General features: G+C 45.2%; 1 protein-coding gene across 5 annotated transcripts in view; it reads left to right on the forward strand.

Moving 5' to 3' along the window:
- Positions 1-18845, forward strand: part of DYNC2H1 (dynein cytoplasmic 2 heavy chain 1) — a 491577-nt gene that overhangs the window by 4357 nt on the left and 468375 nt on the right. For all 5 annotated transcript variants that reach the window (XM_077298509.1, XM_077298507.1, XM_077298508.1 and 2 more), the window contains exon 4: positions 1080-1198. In XM_077298509.1, coding sequence (XP_077154624.1) covers positions 1080-1198 — 119 coding nt within the window. The remainder of the gene's footprint in view (positions 1-1079; positions 1199-18845) is intronic.

Below are 18845 nucleotides of genomic sequence, written 5' to 3' on the forward strand. Positions count from 1 at the left end.
ATGTAGCACATCCCACGTAGTATATAGCACAGCCACGTAGTATATTGCACAGCCACGTAGTATATTGCACAGCCACGTAGTATATTGCACAGCCACGTAGTATATTGCACAGCCACGTAGTATATTGCACAGCCACGTAGTATATTGCACAGCCACGTAGTATATTGCACAGCCACGTAGTATATTGCACAGCCACATAGTATATAACACAGCCACGTAGTATGTAGCACAGCCCACGTAGTATATCACACAGCTCACGTAGTATATAACAGCTCACGTAGTATATAACAGCTCACGTAGTATATAGCACAGCCACGTAGTATATAGCACAGCTCACGTAGTATATAGCACTGCCCACGTAGTATATCACACAGCCACGTAGTATATAGCACAGCCACGTAGTATGTAACACAGCCCACGTAGTATGTAGCACATCCCACGTAGTATATAGCACAGCCACGTAGTATATTGCACAGCCACGTAGTATATTGCACAGCCACGTATATTGCACAGCCACGTAGTATATTGCACAGCCACGTAGTATATTGCACAGCCACGTAGTATATTGCACAGCCACGTAGTATATTGCACAGCCACGTAGTATATTGCACAGCCACGTAGTATATTGCACAGCCACGTAGTTTATTGCACAGCCACGTAGTGTATTGCACAGGTCATGTAGTGTATTGCACAACCCACGTAGTATATTACACAGCCCACGCAGTATATTACACAGCCCACGCAGTATATAGCACAGCCCACGTAGTATATTGCACAGCCACGTAGTATATTGCACAGCCAACGCAGTATATTGCACAGCCGATGTAGTATATTGCACAGCTGACGTAGTATATAACACAGCCCATGTATATAGCAATGTGGGCATCATATCCCTGTTAAAAATAATAAAAAAAATAAAAAATCATTATATACTCGCCCTCCGATGGCCCCCGGATCCAGCCCAGGCCTTTCCCGCTCCCAATCAGCGATGTAGGATTTTCGTAACAGACAGACAGACAGACAAACAGACGGAAGTGGACCTTAGACAATTATATAGTAGATTTCACTTTGTTTTGCAGGAATTCTAACTCCATCAGATGAATTTCAGTTCTGGGCCGAAATCGCAGAAAGTCGGGGTAAACCTGGTGTCAGAGAAAGGGCGGCTCATTTCCTTGGTGTGTTTCAAGCCATTGAAAAGGTGAGATTATGTTCTTCGATTGTTTTGTGACCTCTGAGATTGGGAAACCAGTAACACATTAGTCCCTTGTATATTAGGTGTATAATAATAATAATAATAATAATAATAATCTTTATTTATATAGCGCCAACATATTCCGCAGCGCTTTACAGTTTAACAGTTTCAAACAACAGTCATAGGTAACAATGTTAACAATACAGCAATAAAGCAAAATAAGACGACCCTGCTCGTGAGAGCTTACAATCTACAATGAGGTGGGGAGATACAAAGCACAGGTGTGTATTTACAATGATGTATTTACAATGATGGTCCAGCCATCTTCAGGGGGTGGGGGGTAGATGAGATAGTGAATGGGCTACACACACACACACAAACATAAAATGACTGATTAAGGAACGTGATAGGCCGCTCTGAACAAATGAGTTTTGAGTGAGCGCCTAAAGCTATGCAAGTTGTGGATGGTCCTAATATCTTGGGGTAGAGCATTCCAGAGGATTGGCGCAGCACGGGAGAAGTCTTGGAGTCGGGAGTGGGAGGTACGGATTAGTGCAGAGGTTAGTCGAAAGTCGTTTGCAGAGCGCAGCGGTCGGCTAGGCCGATAGACAGAAATCGTATATCGTATGTTTGCTTTATATCTGCCGTAAACCGGTTGTGTTTAATTTGTAGCAATTGTATCGATTCTCAAAGAAATTTTAGCATTTTTCTCCATATTGACAATAGTTGTATAAAAATAAATTACTAATACTATAAAAATAATAAAAGGCAAACTGCACAAAAATGTGTGATCCCCTAATTCTTCCAGGGATTAGTCCGTGTGCCCCAACATACTAGGAACTGGACGCTTTTTTTTTAACTGTACACAGACCACGATCATTGCATGGTCAGAATGCTTTCCATTGATATTATCATTATCGCATTTTAAAGGTGTTATCTCATCACAGTCAACTCCTTTTAATATATGAGCCGCAAGTTTGATGCCTAAAGTTGCCATCTGCACCCACGCCACTCATGGCAGACGCCGGCGTTGTTCGGTATTTGGTCAGTTTTTTTACATCAGTATTTTTCAGCCAAAACTATGAATAGAACAATCAGAGGAAAAGTACAATAGAATCTCGTCACTACTTCTGTATTTTTCACCCACTCCTGGTTTTGGCTTACAAATAAAATACTGATGGAATACTGAACGTGTGAACGTGGCCTTATACAGCGTCTGTCTCTAACAGCAGGGATCGGGCTGGCACCTTTTTGCTGCTGCTAACCTCTTAAAGGCCGCAATCAGTCTTTTACCTTGGCATTTAAGTGGTGCGAGCATGGTTGCCATTAAAAACGTCAGCTCGCCCCACAAAAACAAGGCTTTATTTGGTGGCTCCATCGACGGGAATATTTAATAAAGACAATGGGTCTCAGAAAATTGCAAGCTTCAGAATGTTTTTTTTTTTCCACCAATAAAAAAAATAATAATTGTAGGAATTTGGTATCTCAGAAATTGTAGTGGGCTGGAGAATTATTCTGCCAACTTATTTTGACCCCACAATCTGCCTAAAAAACAAAACAAAACAAAAAAAGGCAATATTTTTTTTTCTTAACTGCAAGTTTGCTCTACTTGGCATTTTTTATATTGTATGGTAAAGTGAATGGTGCCATTAAAAACTACAAGTTTCTGCAGAAAAATCAATGTGAATTGAAAAATAAATAAGTTATAGATTGAAAATAAGGATTTTTGATACTGTAAAATCTTTTACTTGGAGCCTTCATTGGGGGACACAGAATACCATTGGTTTATGCTGCTGTCTCCAGGAGGCTTACACTAGCCAAAAAATGAGTTGGCTCCTCCTCAGCTGTGTACATCCAAAAAAAAAGCAGCAGGAGAAGCAACAACAAACCACAACTATGAAGAGGCGGAATAGTCTCTCAAGCCCAACATGGGCACAAAAAAAAAAAAAAAGTAAGGGTGGGTGCTGTCTCTCCCAATGAAGGCTCCAAGAAAGAGATTTTATGGTGAGTACCAAAATCCTTCTTTATTTATCCCTTCATTTGGGGACACAGGTTACCATTTGATGTCTTAAAGCAGTCCCAAGGGAGGGAACAAAATATCTTGCTCAAATCAGGTCGGGCAACGGGCGATCACGTAGAGGCATATGTATGTATCCTATAGAATCTTGCAAATGTATGAAGAGATGACCATGTAGCGGCCATGCAAAGCTGGGTTGTAGAAGCCTGGTTGCAACCGGACCAGAAGTGGAGTACCGCCCTTGTGGAGTGGGCCCTCATACCAGGAGGAGGTGGTCTGTCTTTGATACGATAAGCCTCTAGAATAGCTGATCGGATCCAACGGGCGATATTGGACTTGGAGGCATGGAGTCCCTTCTAGCGAAGGAGTCCGATAGTCTAAAGAATGCTGTCCTTGAGAGGTAGAAATGGATTACTCTGACTAGGTCCAGTTTGTGAAGAGACCTTTCCAGGGGATGGATGGGTGACGGGTAGAAGGAGGGGAAGGATAATATCTTCATTGATATGACATGGGGATACCACCTTAGGAAGGAAGGAGTGCACTGGATGGAGGACCACATTGCCCTGGTGAAAGAAAAGAAGGAGAGCCACAAGAGAGAGATGCTAATTCTGAGACCTGTCTAATGGAAGTGATCGCAACTAAAAAGGCAACCTTCCAGGAGAGAAAAGAATAGAAGATATCCGGTATGGGCTCACAGGGGGATCCCTGAAAGAATGCTCAATACTAGATTAAGGTCCCACGAGTCAACGGGGGGGGGGGTTGGACAATATGGTGGTGCTAAATGAGCAACTCCCTGAAGGAAGGTCCTGACCTGGGGGCGAGAGGCCAAACTAATGAAACAGGGTTGAGAGTGCCCTTTAGGGTGCTAAAAGACAAACTGGACTCTTGTCCTGATTGCAAAAATGTCATAATAGATGGAAGAGAAAAAAACATGGGAGCTGTGTGCCTATCTTCACACCATCGAAAAAAGGCCTTCCAGGACTGGTGATAAATGCTTGAAGACAAGGGTTTTCTCACCTTGATCTTATGAATGACTTGGGGATAGAAGCCTGCCTTCCTCAGGACTGCGGCTTCAACAGCCATGCCATTAAATTAAGAGACTGAGAATTCTGGTGGAAGAGGGGACCCTGAGAGAGTAGGTTTGGTCGGTCTGGGAGCTTTCAAGCAACATGAACATGTGATAAAGGAAGATCGCTCCCTATCTGAGGAGACTGGTGTCCGTCGTGACAACTTGCCAGCGGTGGGGAAGGAATAATCTCCTGTTCCTAATGGAGGGGGAGAGACTCCACCATGCCAGGGACTGCCTCACTCGGAGAGGCAGGAGTTTTTGAGCGATCCAGGGAAGACATCTTGTCCCAAGCTGACAGAAGGGGCCAACTGGAGGGGACGGGTATGGAATTGTGTGAAAGGCACCTCTTCCATCTCGGCAATCATCTTCTCTAGAACTCTCATGCTGAATCGATGAGATAGGCATCTTAGGGGCTGAATCCCCAGACTGAGTGCCAAAATCTTTTCCTCTGGGGAAAAGTCTCTAGCGCAGGCGGTATTGAACAACATGTGTAGGAAAACTAGGCGCTGGGTCGGGTTCAGAGAGGATTTTGCTCTGTTGATTACCCAGGCTAGAAGGGTAAGAGTGTCCAAGGTGACATGAAGGCTTTCTGAACAGTCTACAATCTCTGGGAGCGACGAATGGCCATGACAGTCGCCATAAACTTCGTGAACTCTCTGGAGGCAGTGGCCAGTCTGAAAGTTAGAGCTGTGATCTAATAGTGCTCCCCCTGGACCTCCAAGCTCAGAAACTTCTCATGTGTCGAGCAAATTGGCATGTGGAGATAAGCGTCCTGAATGTCCACCGAGCAGAGGAATTCCTCAGGCTCCATTGAGGCAATTACCGAGCAAAGGGATTCCATTTAGAAGTGTCGGATAAGGCACCCGCCTGTTTAGAAGTTTGAGATCCAGGATTGGGCAGAGTGAGCCATCCTTCTTTGGGACCACAGAAAGGTTGGAATAGAAACCCAAGAAGCGTTCCTGGAAGGGAGCAGGTATGATGACCCCTGTCTGGAGGAGAGAATCAATTGAAGAAGCTGGGAATCTGAGCTGTAACCCCGGAGGACAGGACATGAAAAAAACATCTGTGTTTGAGAGAAGAATACTCTATCCTATAACGATTTCCCTGATCCAAACATCATTGACTACGGAGAGCCATATGTCCCGGAAAAGCGGAAAACGACCACCCACCCTGAGAGGATTCCTGGTGGGGTTGACCCATGATGCCGAGGAGAATCTACTGGATCAGGTACTGAGGTTTTGGCAGAGCGAGTTTTAGAGCGCCATGCCGGGGCTGGTTTGAAGAACGGCTTCCTACTGTGTCGCCGGGCAGGAAATCCTTGCTGAGAGGAGGTTCCAGAGGAGGAGAAATGACGATAGGGACGAAACTGAAGAGAACGTCTCCTTGTAAAATGATATTTAGGTTTAGGCTGGGGAAGGGAGGTCTCTTACCTCCAGTGGCATCTGAGATGAGCTGACCCAGCTTAGACTCAAAAAGACAAGAGCCCTGAAAGGGAAGATTGGTAAGGGAATTTTTGGACATAGGGTCCACATTCCAGGCTTTGAGCCAGAGGATTCTTCTACAATATTGCTGGTAACAAAGCAGAATAGCTGGCAGCATCGAGGGACGCGGTGAGCAAATATTTACCTGCATGGGCAATCAGATCCGCTAGATCAGCCAGCTCATCTGGTGAGGCCGTTGACAAAATGCCCTGCTGAACAAGTTTTGCCCAGGCGGAAACCGACTTGGCTACCCAGGTGGAAGCAAAGACTGGGCAGAGAGAAGCGCCAGCAGTCTCAAAGGTGGACTTGCTAGAGCTTTGATCTGCCTGTCAGTGGAGTCCTTGAGGGAAGAACTCTCAGGAAGTAATAGGGCCATCTTAGTGGACAGGTTAGAGACTGGGGGTCGACAGCTAGGGTTTCTGCCCATTTGCTAAGGAAATCAGGACCAAAGGGATATAAAATATCCAACGGCCTTCTGCCTGGGAAGTGCTTTTCCGGGAGCTCCCACTGTTTGGCGAAAATTCCCTCAAACTTTTTGTGATTAGCAAAAAACCCAGGGAGGGCGATTAGTCTTTTTGAATGAGACCAAGTCATCCTTAATATTGAGGGTCTGATTGACCGCCAAAATAAGGCTGTCGACCATATCCTGGAGCTTGGATGATTAGTCCGTGTCAAGGTCACACCAGACCCAAGGCCCTCCTCCGGGAAGGAGGAATGGGAAACAGGGGGTATCATGGAGGATTTGGAGGGAGAAGGGGGACAAGATGAGGATTTGGAGTGTTCTTGCTTCTTGGACCTTATCTTTGATCTGCCATGCTGAGGGTGGGGAAAGGGAGCCAGAGATTTGTTTTGAGAAACTATTGGAGAGTTGGAGGCGGCTGAAAGGTTAGGTAAACGTTTGAGAAATAGCAACTTCCCACTTCAAGGCAAGGGGTGTTCTCTTGTCCTGAGCGGCAGGGGGTCTTGTGAGGCTGGCATGGTGGAAGGGCTGCAGTTTGGGCAGAAGGCTGGTCCCTGACCTGTGGGCCACTTTTTGCAGAGGGCACAGGCGTAGTGAAGAGTAGTGTGGGAGGGGCGAAGCAAGCCTCCCTGGGTCAGTACGTATGTAAAGCCAAGGTCTCCCTGGAGCTGAGGGGATGCTGAGGAGGGCTAAGCCTAGGTGGACAGGAAAAAATAGCATGGACAGAGCCTTCCTGTTCCTGGATAAGGAGGATATCGGTCCAGCAGTAGGAACAGTGTCATGCGGGCATCGGGGATGACGTCCGTGTGAAGTGGACGGAAGGGCGGGCTTAAGCAAAGTGCGCTGAGAAAAATCCAAGAAGGAGCGCTCCCATAGGAGGAGGGAAAGTGCCCTGGAGTCCTTCTGCGCTGATTTGTTGGTGCTCGCGAGGGGGGCAGGAACCAACCCGGCCTGAAATAAAAGATGTGCTCCCATAGGTCCGAAAGGGCGCATGAGACCTCAGGCGCTGATTTACTGGCATTTGTGGGGGGCGTGGACTGTTGTGAATTCTGCTCTTGGGCTCCCTCCGGTGGTTGTAAGTGGTAGAGCTTCTGTCTCTGGATCTCAGCAGTTATTAGGTGTGTTCACTTGTTGCAATCTGGACTGGGCTATTTAGTCTGGCTGCACCCTTTAGTCAGTGTCAGTTGCCATTGTTCCTGGAGGATTCACATCCAGCCTGGTCTCTTCTGCTGTGCAGTTCATTTCAACAAAGATAAGTTCTGGCCTGATTTTGCTGTCCACATGCTGTGGACCTATGGTTTAGTTCCAATCTATGTTTTGTCTTGTCCACCTTGGTCTGTATATGAATTTATTTAGCCAAGCTGGTATCTCTGGAGAGGCAGATGTACTCTTCTTGTCTTTAGTGAGATGTGGAGATTTTTGTATGTTCTGTGGTGGATATTTTCTAGTATTTTTATACTGACCGCATAGTACTCTGTCCTATCCTTTCTATTTAGCTAGAAGTGGCCTCCTTTGCTAAATTCTCATTTCAGTCTGTGTGTGTCTTTTCCCTCTCCTCTCACAGTCAATATTTGTGGGGGCTACCTATTCTTTGGGGATTTTCTCTGAGGCAAGATAGTTTTCCCTTTTCTATCTTTAGGAATAATTAGTCTAGGGAGTGTTAGGTACATCCCACGGCTACTTCTAGTTGCGGTGTTAAGTCCAGGGTCTGCGGTCAGTACAGGTACCACCTTCTCTAGAGTACGTCTAATGCTGCTCCTAGGCACCAGATCATAACAGTACAACTGGCCAACAATGAGTTAACCACATCTCAGAAGAAGGGAAGGAAAGTGCTGAGCCATTTTTTTTTCTGTAGTCTGTTGTGTCTTTTCTTCCCTCTTTACCTCTGGGTGGCTCAGGAGTTTGGCGCTGGCATGGATGTTCAAGGATTGGCTTCTCGTGTGGATCAACTTGCTGCTAGAGTACAGGATATTTCCGATTATATCGTTCAGACTCCGGTTTTAGAGCCTAGAATTCCTACTCCTGATTTGTTTTTTTGGGGATAGGTCCAAATTTCTGAGCTTTAAAAATAACTGTAAACTGTTTTTTGCTCTGAAACCCCGTTCCTCTGGTGATCCCATCCAGCAGGTTAAAATTGTTATATCTCTGCTGCGTGGTGACCCCCAGGAGTGGGCATTTGCCCTGGAACCTGGGAATCCGGCGTTGCTTAATGTAGACACCTTTTTTCAGGCGCTTGGGTTATTGTACGACGAACCCAATTCAGTGGATCATGCTGAGAAGACCTTGTTGGCCCTGTCTCAGGGTCAAGAGGCGGCAGAGTCCTATTGCCAGAGGTTTAGAAAATGGTCTGTATTGACTAAATAAAATGAGGATGCCTTGGCGGCAATCTTCAGAAAGGATCTTTCTGAATCCATTAAAGATGTTATGGTGGGGCCTGCTGGTCTGAGTGATTCTATGTCTCTGGCCATTCAGATTGATCGGCGCTTGCGCGAGCGCAGAGTTGTGCACGCTATGGCATTGTCTTCCGAGCGGAGTCCTGAGCCTATGCAATGTGATAGGATTGTGTCTAGAGCTGAACGACAAGCATTCAGACGTCAGAATAGGTTGTGTTTTTACTGCGGCGATTCTGCTCATGTTATTTCGGATTGCCCTAAGAGAATCGCTAGTTCTGTTACCACCAGTACTGTACAACCTAAGTTCCTGTTATCTGTGACCCTGATCTGCTCATTATCGTCATTTTCTGTCATGGCATTTGTGGATTCAGGCGCCGCTCTAAATTTAATGGACTTAGAATTTGCCAAGCGTTGTGGTTTCCCCTTGCAGCCTTTGCAGAACCCTATTCCTTTGAGGGGTATTGATGCTACACCGTTGGCTAAAAATAAACCTCAGTTTTGGACACAGCTGACTATGTGCATGGCGCCAGCCCATCAGGAAGATTGTCGTTTTCTGGTGTTGCATAATTTGCATGATGCTGTAGTGCTGGGTTTCCCATGGTTACAGGTGCATAATCCGGTATTAGATTGGAAATCTATGTCTGTGACTAGTTGGGGTTGTCAGGGGGTTCACGGTGACATTCCTTTGATGTCAATTGCCTCCTCCCCCTCTTCTGAAATTCCCGAGTTTTTGTGAGATTTCCAGGATGTATTCAATGAGCCCAAGTCCAGTTCCCTTCCACCGCATAGGGACTGTGATTGTGCTATTGACTTGATTCCAGGCTGTAAGTTCCCTAAGGGTCGACTCTTCAACCTGTCTGTGCCAGAACATACCGCCATGCGGAGCTATGTTAACCCCTTCCTGACATCTGACGTACTATCCCGTCGAGGTGGGGTGGGCCCGTATGACCGCCGACGGGATAGTACGTCATACGCGATCAGCGGCGCTCACGGGGGGAGCGCCGCCGATCGCGGCCGGGTGTCAGCTGATTATCACAGCTGACATCCGGCACTATGTGCCAGGAGCGGTCACGGACCGCCCCCGGCACATTAACCCCCGGCACACCGCGATCAAACATGATCGCGATGTGCCGGCGGTGCAGGGAAGCATCGCGCAGGGAGGGGGCTCCCTGCGGGCTTCCCTGAGCCCCCCGCAGCAACGCGATGTGATCGCGTTGCTGCGAGGGTCTTACCTCCCTCCCTGCAGCTCCCAGACCCGGATCCAAGATGGCCGCGGATCCGGGTCCTGCAGGGAGGGAGGTGGCTTCACAGACGCCTGCTCAGAGCAGGCACTGTGAAGCAGCCTGCACTTTCCTCAGATCGGTGATCTGTCAGAGTGCTATGCAAACTGGCAGATCACCGATCTGTATTGTCCCCCCCTGGGGCAAAGTAAAAAAGTTAAAAAAAAAATTTTCCAAATGTGTAAAAAAAAAAAAAAAAAAATATTCCAAAATAATGAAAAAAAAAATAAAATATTATTCCCATAAATACATTTCTTTATCTAAATAAAATAAAAAAAACAATAAAAGTACACATATTTAGTATCGCCGCGTCCGTAACGACCCAACCTATAAAACTGCCCCACTAGTTAACCCCTTCAGTAAACACCGTAAGAAAAAAAAAAAAAAAACGAGGCAAAAAACAACGCTTTATTACCATACCGCCGAACAAAAAGTGGAATAACACGCGATCAAAAAGACGGATATAAATAACCATGGTACCGCTGAAAACGTCATCTTGTCCCGCAAAAAACGAGCCGCCATACAGCATCATCAGCAAAAAAATAAAAAAGTTATAGTCCTGAGAATAAAGCGATACCAAAATAATTATTTTTTCTATAAAATAGTTTTTATCGTATAAAAGCGCCAAAACATAAAAAAATTATATAAATGAGATATCGCTGTAATCGTACTGACCCGACGAATAAAACTGCTTTATCAATTTTACCAAACGCGGAACGGTATAAACGCCTCTCCCAAAAGAAATTCATGAATAGCTGGTTTTTGGTCATTCTGCCTCACAAAAATCGGAATAAAAAGTGATCAAAAATGGTCACGTGTCCGAAAATGTTACCAATAAAAACGTCAACTCGTCCCACAAAAAACAAGACCTCACATGACTCTGTGGACCAAAATGTGGAAAAATTATAGGTCTCAAAATGTGGAGACGCAAAAACTTTTTTGCTATAAAAAGCGTCTTTTAGGCTGGTTTCACACTTGCGTTTTTATCTGCATGCGTTTTTTAAAAAAACGCATGTGTGAAAAAACGCATGTAAACGTGGTAAAACGCATGCGTTTTTAGACGCATGCGTTTTTATAGAAAAACACAAGAAAACAAACAAAAAAAAAAAACCCTACCCCTAACCCTACCCCTAACCTGAAATACGTGGCACTAAAATATACGTTTATATACGTATATAAGTGCCACGATATTTCAGTGGCCACGTATATAAGTGCCACGTACTTAAGTGCCACGTACTTAAGTGCCACGTACTTAAGTGCCACGTACTTAAGTGCCACGTACTTAAGTGCCACGTACTTAAGTGCCACGTACTTAAGTGCCACGTACTTAAGTGCCACGTACTTAAGTGCCACGTACTTAAGTGCCACGTACTTACGTGCCACGTATTTACGTGCCACGTATTTAAGTGCCACGTACTTAAGTGCCACGTACTTAAGTGCCACGTATTTACGTGCCACGATATTTCAGTGCCACGTATAACCACATAGTTATAGTATTTATAGTACGTGGCACTGAAATACGTGGCACTGAAATATCGTGGCACTGAAACACGTGGCACTGAAACACGTGGCACTGAAACACGTGGCACTTAAATACGTGGCACTTAAATATGTGGCACTTAAATACGTGGCACTTAAATACGTGGCACTTATGACTGTCAGAAAATGTTCATTAAACGGTTAGAGGTGAGGTTAGGGGTAGGGTTAGGGTTACCGTTGGGATTAGGGTTAGGGGTGTGTTTGGGTTAGGGTTTCAGGTAGAATTGGGGAGTTTCCACTGTTCAGGCACATCAGGGGCTCTTCAAACGCGACATGGCGTCCGATCTCAATTCCAGCCAATTCTGCGTTGAAAAAGTAAAACAGTGCTCCTTCCCTTCCGAGCTCTCCCGTGCGTCCAAAAAGGGGTTTATCCCAACATATGGGTTATCAGCGTACTCGGGACAAATTGAACAACAACTTCTGGGGTCCAAGTTCTCTTGTTATCCTTGGGAAAATAAAAATTTGGGGGGCTAAAAATCATTTTTGTGGGAAAAAAATATGTTTTATTTTCACGGCTCTGCGTTGTAAACTGTAGTGAAACACTTGGGGGTTCAAAGTTCTCACAACACATCTAGATAAGTTCCTTGGGAGGTCTAGTTTCCAATATGGGGTCACTTGTGGGGGGTTTGTACTGTTTGGGTACATCAGGGGCTCTGCAAATGCAACGTGACGCCTGCAGACCAATCCATTTAAGTCTGCATTCCAAATGGCGCTCCTTCCCTTCCGAGCTCTGTCATGTGCCCAAACAGTGGTTACCCCCCACATAGGGGGTATCAGCGTACTCAGGACAAATTGGACAACAACTTGTAGGGTCCAATTTATTCTGTTACCCTTGTAAAAATACAAAGCTGGGGGCTAAAAAATCATTTTTGTGAAAAAAAAAAAGAATTTTTATTTTCACGGCTTTGCGTTACAAACTGTAGTGAAACACTTGGGGGTTCAAAGTTCTCACAACACATCTAGATAAGTTCCTTGGGAGGTCTAGTTTCCAATATGGGGTCACTTGTGGGGGGTTTGTACTGTTTGGGTACATCAGGGGCTCTGCAAATGCAACGTGACGCCTGCAGACCAATCCATTTAAGTCTGCATTCCAAATGGCGCTCCTTCCCTTCCGAGCTCTGTCATGTGCCCAAACAGTGGTTACCCCCCACATAGGGGGTATCAGCGTACTCAGGACAAATTGGAAAACAACTTTTAGGGTCCAATTTATTCTGTTACCCTTGTAAAAATACAAAGCTGGGGGCTAAAAAATCATTTTTGTGAAAAAAAAAAGAATTTTTATTTTCACGGCTTTGCGTTACAAACTGTAGTGAAACACTTGGGGGTTCAAAGTTCTCACAACACATCTAGATAAGTTCCTTGGGAGGTCTAGTTTCCAATATGGGGTCACTTGTGGGGGGTTTGTACTGTTTGGGTACATCAGGGGCTCTGCAAATGCAACGTGACGCCTGCAGACCAATCCATTTAAGTCTGCATTCCAAATGGCGCTCCTTCCCTTCCGAGCTCTGTCATGCGCCCAAACAGTGGTTACCCTCCATATATGGGGTATCAGCGTACTCAGGACAAATTGGACAACAACTTTTGGGGTCCAGTTTATTCTGTTACTCTTGTAAAAATACAAAAGCTGGGGGCTAAAAAATCATTTTTGTGAAAAAAAAAAAAGAATTTTTATTTTCACGGCTCTGCGTTATAATCTGTAGTGAAACACTTGGGGGTGCAAAGCTCTCAAAACACATCTAGATAAGTTCCTTAGGGGGTCTAATTTCCAAAATGGTGTCATTTGTGGGGGGTTTCAATGTTTAGGCACATCAGGGGCTCTCCAAACGCAACATGGCGTCCCATCTCAATTCCAGTCAATTTTGCATTGAAAAGTCAAATGGCGCTCCTTCCCTTCCAAGCTCTGCCATGCGCCCAAACAGTGGTTTACCCCAACATATGGGGTATCTGCGTACTCAGGACAAATTGCACAACGTTTTTTGGGGACCAATTTCTTCTCTTACCCTTGGGAAAATAAAAAATTGGGGGCGAAAAGATCATTTTTGTGAAAAAATATGATTTTTTATTTTTACGGCTCTGCATTATAAACTTCTGTGAAGCACTTGGTGGGTCAAAGTGCTCACCACACATCTAGATAAGTTCCTTAGGGGGTCTACTTTCCAAAATGGTGTCACTTGTAGGAGGTTTCAATGTTTAGGCACATCAGGGGCTCTCCAAACGCAACATGGCGTCCCATCTCAATTCCAGTCAATTTTGCATTGAAAAGTCAAATGGCGCTCCTTCACTTCCGAGCTCTGCCATGCGCCCAAACAGTGGTTTACCCCAACATATGGGGTATCTGCGTACTCAGGACAAATTGCACAACATTTTTTGGGGACCAATTTCTTCTCTTACCCTTGGGAAAATAAAAAATTGGGGGCGAAAAGATCATTTTTGTGAAAAAATATGATTTTTTATTTTTACGGCTCTGCATTATAAACTTCTGTGAAGCACTTGGTGGGTCAAAGTGCTCACCACACATCTAGATAAGTTCCTTAGGGGGTCTACTTTCCAAAATGGTGTCACTTGTAGGGGGTTTCAATGTTTAGGCACATCAGGGGCTCTCCAAACGCAACATGGCGTCCCATCTCAATTCCAGTCAATTTTGCATTGAAAAGTCAAATGGCGCTCCTTCCCTTCCAAGCTCTGCCATGCGCCCAAACAGTGGTTTACCCCAACATATGGGGTATCTGCGTACTCAGGACAAATTGCACAACAGTTTTTGGGGACCAATTTCTTCTCTTACCATTGGGAAAATAAAAAATTGGGGGCGAAAAGATCATTTTTGTGAAAAAATATGATTTTTTATTTTTACGGCTCTGCATTATAAACTTCTGTGAAGCACTTGGTGGGTCAAAGTGCTCACCACACATCTAGATAAGTTCCTTAGGGGGTCTACTTTCCAAAATGGTGTCACTTGTAGGGGGTTTCAATGTTTAGGCACATCAGGGGCTCTCCAAACGCAACATGGCGTCCCATCTCAATTCCAGTCAATTTTGCATTGAAAAGCCAAATGGCGCTCCTTCCCTTCCAAGCTCTGCCATGCGCCCAAACAATGGTTTACACCCACATATGGGGTATCAGCGTACTCAGGACAAATTGTACAACAACTTTTGCAGTCTATTTTCTCCTGTTACCCTTGGTAAAATAAAACAAATTGGAGCTGAAATAAATTTTGTGTGAAAAAAAATTAAATGTTCATTTTTATTTAAACATTCCAAAAATTCCTGTGAAACACCTGAAGGGTTAATAAACTTCTTGAGTGTGGTTTTGAGCACCTTGAGGGGTGCAGTTTTTAGAATGGTGTCACACTTGGGTATTTTCTATCATACAGACCCCTCAAAATGACTTCAAATGAGATGTGGTCCCTAAAAAAAAATGGTGTTGTAAAAATGAGAAATTTCTGGTCAACTTTTAACCCTTATAACTCCCTAACAAAAAAAAATTTTGGTTCCAAAATTGTGCTGATGTAAAGTAGACATGTGGGAAATGTTACTTATTAAGTATTTTGCGTGACATATGTCTGTGATTTAAGGGCATAAAAATTCAAAGTTGGAAAATTGCAAAATTTTCAAAATTTTCGCCAAATTTCCGTTTTTTTCACAAATAAACGCAAGTTATATCGAAGAAATTTTACCACTATCATGAAGTACAATATGTCACAAGAAAACAATGTCAGAATCGCCAAGATCCGTTGAAGCGTTCCAGAGTTATAACCTCCTAAAGGGACAGTGGTCAGAATTGTAAAAATTGGCCCGGTCATTAACGTGCAAACCACCCTTGGGGGTGAAGGGGTTAAAGAGCCCTTGGAGAAGGGGCATATTCGGCCATCTTCTTCACCTTTGGGAGCAGGTTTTTTTTTGTTGCCAAAAAAGATGGCTCCTTGAGACCCTGTATTGATTATCGCCTCTTGAATAAGATCACGGTCAAATTCCAATACCCTTTGCCTTTGCTTTCTGATCTGTTTGCTAGGATTAAGGGGGCTAGTTGGTTTACTAAGATTGACCTTCGAGGGGCATATAATCTTGTTCGTATTAAGCAGGGTGACGAATGGAAAACTGCGTTTAATACGCCCGAAGGCCATTTTGAATATCTTGTGATGCCATTCGGACTCTCTAATGCTCCATCTGTGTTTCAGTCCTTCATGCATGATATATTTCGGAATTATCTTGATAAATTCTTGATTGTATATTTGGACGATATTTTGATTTTTTCGGATGATTGGGAGTCTCATGTGAAACAAGTCAGGATGGTATTTCAGATCCTTCGTGATAATGCCTTGTTTGTGAAGGGGTCTAAATGCCTCTTTGGAGTACAGAAGATTTCTTTTTTGGGCTTCATTTTTTCTCCCTCATCTATAGAAATGGATCCGGTTAAGGTTCAGGCCATTCATGATTGGATCCAGCCCACATCCGTGAAGAGCCTTCAGAAATTTTTGGGCTTTGCTAATTTTTATCGCCGTTTCATTGCCAACTTCTCCAGTGTGGTTAAACCTCTGACCGATTTGACGAAGAAGGGCGCTGATGTGACGAATTGGTCCTCTGCGGCTGTTTCTGCCTTTCAGGAGCTTAAACGCCGATTTACTGCTGCCCCTGTGTTGCGTCAGCCGGATGTTTCTCTTCCTTTTCAGGTTGAGGTTGACGCTTCTGAGATTGGGGCAGGGGCCGTTTTGTCTCAGAGGAATTCTGATGGTTCCTTGATGAAACCGTGTGCCTTCTTTTCTTGAACGTTTTCGCCTGCGGAACGCAATTATGATGTCGGCAATCGTGAATTGTTGGCTATGAAGTGGGCATTTGAGGAGTGGCGACATTGGCTTGAGGGGGCCAAGCACCGTATTGTGGTCTTGACCGATCATAAGAATCTGATTTATCTCGAGTCTGCCAAACGGCTGAATCCTAGACAGGCCTGATGGTCCCTGTTTTTCTCCCGTTTTAATTTTGTGGTCTCGTATCTTCCGGGTTCTAAGAATGTTAAGGCTGATGCCCTCTCTAGGAGCTTTTTGCCTGATTCTCCTGGGGTTCTTGAGCCGGTCGGTATTCTGAAGGAGGGGGTTATTCTTTCTGCCATCTCCCCTGATTTACGACGGGTTCTGCAGGAATTTCAGGCTGATAAACCTGACCGCTGTCCAGTGGGGAAATTGTTTGTTCCTGACAGATGGACTAGTAAAGTGATTTCGGAGGTTCATTGTTCTGTGTTGGCTGGTCATCCTGGGATTTTTGGTACCAGAGATTTGGTTAGTAGGTCCTTTTGGTGGCCTTCTTTGTCACGGGATGTGCGTTCTTTTGTGCAGTCCTGTGGGACTTGTGCGCGGGCCAAGCCTTGCTGTTCCCGCGCTAGTGGGTTGCTTTTGCCTTTGCCAGTCCTTGAGAGGCCTTGGACGCATATTTCTATGGATTTTATTTCAGATCTTCCAGTTTCCCAGAGGATGTCAGTTATCTGGGTGGTTTGTGACCGGTTTTCTAAGATGGTTCATTTGGTACCTTTACCTAAATTGCCTTCCTCTTCTGATTTGGTTCCGTTGTTCTTTCAGCACATGGTTCGTTTGCATGGCATTCCGGAGAATATTGTGTCCGATAGAGGTTCTCAGTTTGTTTCTAGGTTTTGGCGGGCCTTTTGTGCTAAGCTGGGTATTGATTTGTCTTTTTCTTCCGCATTTCATCCTCAGACAAATGGCCAAACCGAGCGAACTAATCAGACTTTGGAAACTTATTTGAGATGCTTTGTGTCTGCTGATCAGGATGATTGGGTGGCCTTCTTGCCATTGGCCGAGTTTGCCCTTAATAATCGGGCTAGTTCTGCTACACTGGTTTCACCCTTCTTTTGTAACTCTGGTTTTCATCCTCGTTTTTCTTCGGGACAGGTTGAGCCTTCTGATTGTCCTGGGGTGGACTCTGTGGTTGACAGATCTGGTATCTCTGGAGAGGCAGATGTACTCTTCATGTCTTTAGTTTGATGTGGAGATTTTTGTATGTTCTGTGGTGGATATTTTCTAGTATTTTTATACTGACCGCATAGTACTCTGTCCTATCCTTTCTATTTAGCTAGAAGTGGCCTCCTTTGCTAAATTCTCATTTCAGTCTGTGTGTGTCTTTTCCCTCTCCTCTCACAGTCAATATTTGTGGGGGCTACCTATTCTTTGGGGATTTTCTCTGAGGCAAGATAGTTTTCCCTTTTCTATCTTTAGGAATAATTAGTCCTCCGGCTGTGACGAGGTGTCTAGGGAGTGTTAGGTACATCCCACGGCTACTTCTAGTTGCGGTGTTAAGTCCAGGGTCTGCGGTCAGTACAGGTACCACCTTCTCCAGAGTACGTCTAATGCTGCTCCTAGGCACCAGATCATAACAGTGGACCATATAAAAGGAGGCCGTGAGCCCTCGATTCCTGATTGGTTCGCACACAAGGGGATGTGTGGCTAAATGAGTAGAAGTAGAACTCGAGAGTATGGGGATTAAATTTCTGGTTTAGAGGCAGTGGCGTGGGGGAGCATTGTGATCTCCTCTTTGTGATGCCTCCCCGCCACCTGAAGAGGGACTGTGGAGAAAGAACGGGGGAAATGGCTCGTCCAGACTTCTTCATCCCGTGGACGACATCAGGAGGTTCCCGGTGAGGAGGGGGTCACTGGAAAAAACGTAATTGTCCTCCTTCCCACACCATTGTGGTCCCAGACAGTCCAGAAGATGGTGTTGACCCTGAGGAGGGGACGGCCACTTAAAAGTGGCCAACGTCTTCCTCCTGGCACCACTCCTAGGATGAGCTGGGGAGGGGGAACAGCCAAAGAACCAGCCACTACGATCCGCCCTGAGACACACTTGAAGTGTCAGGGGGAAAGGTCCTGACTCACAGACCACAGAGTAGACTGTAGACGCCACCACACTGTTCTCTCAGTCTCTTATTTTGGGAAAATGCGGTGAGGCTTTACACCCTGCTACCCTGAAGAGAAGAATCTGAAAAGCAAAGAGAAAAGATTAATAACACACAACAGGTTGACCTAAGAATAAAAAAAAAAAATGGATCTAGGATCAGATCCAGGTCATGCTTCTTACTGACACTAAGCTAAAACTGACGAGCTTTGTGCCAGTCGGTGGGTGTACCCTGCTGATGAAGCGCCCCCACTGCCGCAGGGCCGAGGGGCACCCGGTACCGGGCCTCTGAGTCTCTGCTCTGGGGTTGTCACGGTGGCTAGACCCGGTCCGTGACCCTGCCGTGGGGCGCCCAATAATAGGGGTGAATGACGGTAATGTTGTGGGAGGTGGTGAGGATGTGGTGCAGTGCCGGTCGCAGTAATTAACGAGGACACCAGGTTGCAGTCTCTTTACCTCTTTACTGAAGGCTTCAGGATCCTCAATCCGGAATACGGTTAACCGGGCTGCGCAAGTCC

Source organism: Ranitomeya variabilis, chromosome 3 (genome assembly GCF_051348905.1).
Source record: "Ranitomeya variabilis isolate aRanVar5 chromosome 3, aRanVar5.hap1, whole genome shotgun sequence".
Taxonomy (NCBI): domain Eukaryota; kingdom Metazoa; phylum Chordata; class Amphibia; order Anura; family Dendrobatidae; genus Ranitomeya; species Ranitomeya variabilis.